Source organism: Pocillopora damicornis, chromosome 4 (assembly GCF_964200805.1).
Source record: "Pocillopora damicornis chromosome 4, jaPocDami1.2, whole genome shotgun sequence".
In the NCBI taxonomy this organism is placed as follows: Eukaryota; Metazoa; Cnidaria; class Anthozoa; order Scleractinia; family Pocilloporidae; genus Pocillopora; species Pocillopora damicornis.
The window spans coordinates 8,255,899-8,263,525 of NC_142673.1; the positions used below are offsets into that span (position 1 = coordinate 8,255,899).

Consider the following 7,627-nt stretch of genomic DNA (forward strand, 5'->3'; position numbering starts at 1 on the left):
AAACTTAGGGAGAAGTGAATCTGCCTCAAATAGTGAAACAAATTGTAATTACTCAAAATCTCTGGCTTTTGTAATATTTCAAATTTAGGGTTTCAGTTTCAGCTGAAGAGGACCAAGGTACAATAACCACCTTAGGTAGGGCTCATCCGGAAAAAATAATATACATCAAACCACCAACGATTACTGAATATGGCAAGATAAATACATCGTTTTAGATATCACTGGATCACGAGCCAGCCCCTACACAAAACCTAAAGAGTAATTTCAAAATGCTTTAATGACAATTCGTCTCTGTTTCTTTTATTTTTCAAGTTCTTAGTATATTATTTCGATATTCTATGATTTAATGCACGTATCAGAGAAGAAAAAACTTAATTGCAACAATCCGCCTTGAAATTAACTCTAAACCAACGTGGACTTTGATAGCTGTCAGTTAATCCGATAGGTGTAACGATAGTAACGTGACTGTCATTATCCACATATTCCCATTGAACCTGCGGCCAAATAAGCGGAAAACAAACCACTTCCTAATTAATATCCTGGAGTTGTTTGTCAATCTGCGAGTTTTGGGAGGTCAGCCAATCAGGGAGCGTTCTATAAATAGGAGCCAGTACGTATTTATTCGATTCGATCTGCTACAGCGATTTAATGTGACATGTCAATCCGTGTTATTTGTTACATCCAACGAGCAGAAACGAAGGTTTAGTGCAATCAACATCCTCATTGTCAAGAACAAGGATGCATCCTCCTAGCGCTTGCTTTCTAGGTGGACTCCGTATGTACAAGATTGTTCTTCTTGGAGAGGGCGGCGTGGGAAAATCAGGTAAGTTTGTGCACGGGCTTACTTCCCGCTTGACTGAAGGAATTCGCGAGCAAACACTTGCAAAAGGGAACAGTGTTGATCGTTGAAACGAAATCGCTTCCTGGATGAGTTTGCCTAGTAGACTGAAGTTTAGTATTGATCTACAACTCCTGCTAAGTTTTTCTACGAGAGTTATTTTAGTGAAGAACAAAATCAGAAAGTGAAAAGCGAAAAGGTTATTTGTTTGCTCTAACGCGCCTTTTAGCTCGGTTAATTATAAAATATTTGGAATACCTCAAAGCTATAACATCTGTTTGTCTCGGGTAAACGTTGTCTGTTTTGCCATCTCTCATTCCAGTTATGTTATTTAGTGCGCTTGGAATTTCAACTCATTCGATCTGACCACATTTTTCTGCTCGCGCAAACAACTCGCTCTGGTGAAATGTATACTTTGCTTTGCTCAGTGAAACGAAACAAGTGATTTCCTGCATGTTAAAATTGTTTTGTAGTTCGTTTCACAAACATTCGCTTTTCAGTTCAATTTTGAATTACGCTATTTCTCAACAAATTATTGCCGTAGGGAAATTTAATGGAACTGAGTAAAATCTGCCTCATCATCGGATGTTTTGAACGGAGTTGTCACTTTGACAGCGAAACAATATCAGCGCCTATGTTTTGTGACCCGTAACGTAATTGACTTCACATCCCAAGATAAACAACCATATCATAGGTACTCTTTTATCGCTTTATTTTTCTGAATCGATTGTTTTTTAATTATGAATTTTTTGAATTCATAATTTTGTTTCCTAATTACCGGAAAATTGTAAACCAGAGACCGCCAATGATGCTGAAACTTCAACTAGCCTTCATCGTGCGCGCGCTCCACTGTTTCGATCGAAGTTGTTTTGATACACGTTGTTTTGATAGAAGTTACGAGATCAGGTCGATGTAGCGCGTGAACAGCATACAATGTTGAATTTAGATAGTTGCTCGGGCTGGGGGCATTTAGAGCGAATTAACGCCAGTAACTTTCTCAAAATTTTTATTTACTTTGTTGTTGAGACAGGTCCGAATTGTGGATGAAATAGGCGCATATTTATAGCTAGAAATGAAATCTCATTTCTATTTTTTTACCTTTCAAGTAAGATGTACTAGTTCTTAATGTGGGTGTTACTAAATTGTGGATCAGCGGACCACAGAACCTCCGTAACCACTGGAACTCGCAGAAAGGAATTAAATAAAAACTAAAAAGACCTTAACACTGTTGGAAAGTTTACTTTCGAGTGTGAGGAAGAACATTTGAAAAGAGAAATATGTCTTAATTGTCTTCGATTTTCAACTACAATTGTTGTAGGGACATTCACTGTACAAGAGTATGTGTCACCTACCCTGAATGTCAATAACTGAACCATAATTTGAAAGCTTCAATGGTTTGGGTACTGTGATATCCAAGTAATGCTTCATCTTAAGGCTCTCAGCAAACCTTTAGGCTGGATTTAGCATTGTTTAATTTAATTTCATTGTACATAATCCTGGAATGAGGAATATCAGTGAAAAAAGTAACATCCTTGCTTGTGACGCATGTAGAATTCCAGGGTGACCAGGGCCTCAGGAGGGAATTTACTGAATTTTGCATGCATTGGACTCGTTTGGTTGGTGTTACTCTCAGACATATCTTGGAAAGGGTTAAATAACAGGAAAAGCAGATGAACTAAAACCAAGCTAAATTACCTTAAATCAGCCCCAGAAATTCAAATAATGCAAAAGAACATCCATTTGAATAGGGTTAATTTGTCCTTATTCAAAACTAGTCCAGATCTTTTAAAGGTTTAGAGCACGACTGTTCATTTCCATGCAAATCCTTATATTTCACCCATGGTATGATGAAAACATATTTGCATATTCACAGAGGCCCACTGCATGAGCTTGGGCTTTCAGTGGTTGGATGTCAAGGTAGATTTAAAAAAAAAATTATTTTTCTCTTAAAATATTATCTTCCTTATACCAAAAACCAAATTTTGAACAGTGTTATGGTAGTTTTAGTTTTTCTTTTCTTTTATTTACTTTCTATTTATTTTTAACAAAAAACTCATGGCTCCACTGGTTCCACTGGTTCTGAACAAATAATTTGATCTATTCAGTTCTTGTTACTGATAGTATTTTTTTTCATCTTTTATTCAGTAAGCTTTTGTTAGACATTATGTGGAAATAAAATTTTTTCTTTTTTTTTTTTTGGCAGCTCTAACCATGCAGTTTGTATCTCACTGTTTTGTGGATTATCATGATCCTACTATTGGTGAGTAAACATTACTAGGTACTGAAGGTGGAATTTCACTCGCAAGAGAGTAAGAGTCAGAGTCATAAGAGCACTTCTGATCTGGCAAAATTCTTAAAATTGTAGTTGTAAGTAGAGTCATGAGCTAAATGGAACTGGACTCAGAAGAATCAGAATGGTTTCCTTTTTTTCCAGTTCTGCCTATGACTCCAAGGTTTATGATCCAGTGAAAACTAGATTGTTGGAGTCGCAAGCAGAAAGGGGAGAATTAACCAAACAGAATGTCAGTTCTCGTTCTCCGGCCCTTTCAGTATAGTCTTCCACATAGGACTGCGACAATTCAGTTTTAACTGGATTGTAAGTTATGCAGTTGTCGAGGGCATGGACATTTTTCTTCCAATGCTGTCAGCTAAATTTTTTATTAGTTTGTGTTGCTCTGTGTGTATGATTAAGACTTTCACTCCAACTGTGTGGTAAGTGCAAACCAGCCTTAAACCTTAACGCACAGAAAAGGAATATCTGTTTTCCCCAAGCAATAATGATTATCCTGAAAGTGCTAAGCTTAATCAATTTGTTAAAATTTGTTCATTTGTTTTGATTACTACCAATTTAGAAGATGCATACCAACGTCAAGCTGTAATTGATGGAGAGTCTGGATTGTTAGATATTTTAGACACTGCTGGACAGGTGGGTACAAACCATGAAAACCATGATGTTGCCCAAAAGGAAAAAAAAAACTGAGATAGCTGAAGGAAAAACAAAGCATTATGCTTTGTTTTTTATTTAATTTATGTATATTTTTTTTGAGATTTCATGCAATGTTTGTTAAGAAGATGAACAGCATCTTTTTCAAATGAATATAAGAAGACATACTCTATTGCATCACTCTTAAGTATATGGGATATCTCAGATGAACGAAAATTTAATGACGAAGGGTCCTCAAATTAATTTTTTAAAAATTTGGAGTTTGGGGGTCTGGTGATTTCCATGAAATTATGTAAGTTTAAACCCAAAAGGGAAAAGTTAATTCATCTCTGAGATTGGAAGGTCATAAGAGGCTCTTTTACTGAATAGCAGCTGTATATTAAGCATGAAATAATTTTTTTTTGCTGAACAGGCTATATTAGTACCAGTAGCAGATTACAAAATTGTTTTTGTTTAATTTATAGCAAGAGTTCACTGCCATGAGGGAGCAGTATATGCGTAGTGGTGAAGGATTTGTCATAATATATTCCATAACAGACAGACAAAGCTTTCTTGAAGCAGCTCAAGCAAAGACGCAAATTGAGCGAGTTCGAAGAGGAGATGGAACACCAATGGTCCTGGTTGCAAACAAAATGGACTTAGAGAGCAAAAGGGAGGTGACTACTGAAGAAGGCCAAGCATTAGCCAGGGAGTTTGACTGTCCATTCTTTGAAACATCTGCAGCCCTGAGGCACTTTGTGGATGATGTTTTCCATACTTTAATTCGACAGATACGGAAAAAGGAAAGATTGGGTATGAAGCTAGCTCAAAAGAAAAAGAAACGTCATCATAGGGCAAGCACAATTGTTCAGAATTTTTTCAGACGTCAGAAGAAAAGGGCGTAAGTGTATCTGGACATGAGGTTGGGAACAAAAATGATATTGCGCTTCTGTTCATAGAAAATGATAATTTGTATCAAGTAAGTCAAAAATTCCTAATTGTAAATAGCAAATTAGATTTTTTTCTGTATATTGTGGTCTTTCCAGAGATATAGATTTACAAATTGTTTGATGACAAACTAGTTTTGTAGGCGTAAACATTGTAGAAATTCTCATGGAATCTACTAGGCTTTCAAGAGCTCTGAGGGTTCAAAACATTCATAAAGCATGTGTATGATATGTTGAAATCCTATTCAACCAATGGTTGGGAATTTTTAATACTTAAAAACTCAAGAGATTCCAATTTGACCTCTAATAGTGAAAAATCTAAAAAATGCTGAGGTTTGAAGTTAGAATGTTATCATCATGGAACAATGCAAGTTCACACCCAGAAATTTTGTGAAATATTAAAAAAGGTCATGTTTTAAACATTTGTTTAAGAGAAATCCTCATCTTTTTTTCGTTTTTTTTTTTGTTTTTGGAATAAACAGAAACTGATCACAAGTTGTGCATAATTAAATCAGTTGAAAGAAAACAGAATTTTTTTTCTCCTAAGGGAAACTTACAGTGTGATATATTTTGTTACATATGTCACATACACAAAACTGACCAATCCTATTGCAGAAAACAAGCAATGAGTTCCATCTAAATCCTTAGACATCTTTGCTTAATTACTTAGAACTTTGCTGCATTCATTGGCTGTTTGAAGTAATAACATAACTGGTTAATTTTGTTGAAGTGACGACAGTAACTGTAGTGGCTCTATACATAGCTGCTAAGTTTTATCACTTTTTGCTTGTAAATATCACTGTTTACATATAATCATTGCATGTTAATTATAAGATTAAATAGTAAGTTGGTTAAATGTGTTGCGTTTGGAGTTTTTCATACAAGCAGAAATCAAGCAAATGAGTAACACAAGGATGGGCACCTTCTAAGACCATGAAAGACTTTCAAAAAGTCAAATGTAAATCAATAATTTTGTTAATTTTGTACATCCCATGATAAATTTATTTTTAAGATCCTGCCTGTTTTTAGAAACTATTTGAATGGGCCAGGGCTCTGACTGAATAGTGAGGTTCCCCATCAAACTCTCTACCCTCTGATCTTGTGCAGAAAGTGCATGCAGGGGCCAACTCAATGAGGCAATTTTTCTTGACTCATGATGGACCACACTAAGAAGGAAGGAATATGCATACTCTACTTTGAACATGTGTAATAAACTCAACCAATCACCTCATAAAAAAAATATAACAGGTCCTAAAGAAGATTTCTCTCTTCTTAACCCATTTAACCCTAAAGATGACCGGCAACTAATTTCTCCATACAGTAATAATGCCAAATCATTTAAGAAGATCATGAGAAATGAAGAAACAATCACCAACATAAGAAGCTTTGATTATTAGACAAATTCTCCTAGTCAGTACCAAGGGAAATCTAGAGAAGAGTATGGAGAATATCGATGCTGATGTTAGGGTGTAAAGAGCTTAATGAAAGAGAAAAATATTCTGATTGAATGAGGTGATTATTTAAAGCAGTAACATCACAGTTACTTCCAAAATGTATTTATGCAAGGCAATGTAGTCAGCTTCACTTTCATCTAAAGTAGGTGAAGATTATTTGTTAGAAATGGAAATGAAGAGTATTTTAATGATGTAATTTAAGAAGCTTTTGTATAATAGTGGCTGTAAGCTTTCTTTTTATCTGTATATGGTGCTACATAGCTATATTAGTGATAAATTAAACACTGTCTCCATTAATCTAGTCTGATACGTTTATCTCAAATTTGAGAAAAGTTGCGGCGTAGGGTAGGGGAGGGTAGGGCCAAAATTTGAGGGACAGAAAAGCAGGCTCTGTCACTTTTAGTAGTCCATATTGTTTCTTTAATAGCTGATACTTTAAATTGTACAATATTCAAAGCTTTTGAAAACGCAATCTAGGGTGAAAGCAGAATGGCTTTAGAGGCCCAATAAATTACCGGAACCTTCGAGAATCTGCTCCTAAAGTGGGACCTTTTTTGGTATCATTATTTGAAGGTATTGATGAGGAAAAAAATACTTACGGTTAGCCGCTAAAAAAGAGAAACTTGGTTGTCAGTGAGGGTAGCAAACTACAAAACTTTTTCTACAAAGACCAAACACGTACCCTTCTTTTCACGACTGGATTCTGCTCTCGGTTCAATAGGAGAATCTGAGCATTTCTATCGGATAAATTGATACCACTGCCAAACGAATTGAGGATGAAACCCTTAAAAACAATCATGTGTTGTGTCTATAAGATTCAATATTCACCTGTCGAAGAACCTTCAGATTTAGCAAGGAGCATCGAGTCGTCGGGATGGGGATGCGCGCTATTTACCTCGTACTTACCTTGAGGTCCCAGGAGATATTGGATCACCCAGGGTCACAGTTTAGCGCACACTTAGTCAATATTTATGACGTCACAAGTGAGGAAAGGAGAGTTATATCGACTTGTTTAGAATTATTTCTCTTTCGTTCGCATTTGCGCAAAAAAGATATCTCACAGGCATTTCTTCAAGTTTCGCCCCCTGGATATCACTAACAGCGGAAATCTGTTCCCCGTGTAGATCCGTCGTGTCACATCCGTGTTGTCAACCACAAATGATGCTATAGCGGTTATATCGTTTCCTTGTTTCAATGTTTTAAATAAGTTTTCAAGTTTTAAACTACTTCTCTGTTGTGAGCAGTGAGAGTTGATCGAGAGAGCGGATCGTGGAAAACTTGCTTTGGTCCAACGGAGGTCTGACGCTCCAGACGTCCGCTTTCCAAAATTCTCTATTGCAGTGTATCTACCTTTCCCAAATTCTAACTGTCAACCTAGTGTCTCACAACACAGCGGTCAAACATAGAGCATACGTTGGGGGATCAATTTTGGACGCCCGCGCGTCAATTGATATTTCCCACGCAA

The 7,627-nt window shown here is 36.3% G+C and overlaps 1 protein-coding gene across 1 annotated transcript; it reads left to right on the forward strand.

Annotated features, from left to right (window-relative positions):
* Nucleotides 1-621: 621 nt before the first annotated feature.
* LOC113680802 (GTP-binding protein Rit2) lies at nucleotides 622-6,459 on the forward strand. Its single transcript, XM_027197856.2, has 4 exons — nucleotides 622-823; nucleotides 3,042-3,098; nucleotides 3,691-3,764; nucleotides 4,247-6,459. The coding sequence occupies exons 1-4, from the start codon at nucleotides 739-741 to the stop codon at nucleotides 4,664-4,666; spliced, it is 636 nt and encodes a 211-aa protein (XP_027053657.2). The 5' UTR covers nucleotides 622-738; the 3' UTR covers nucleotides 4,667-6,459.
* The last annotated feature ends 1,168 nt before the right edge of the window (nucleotides 6,460-7,627 follow it).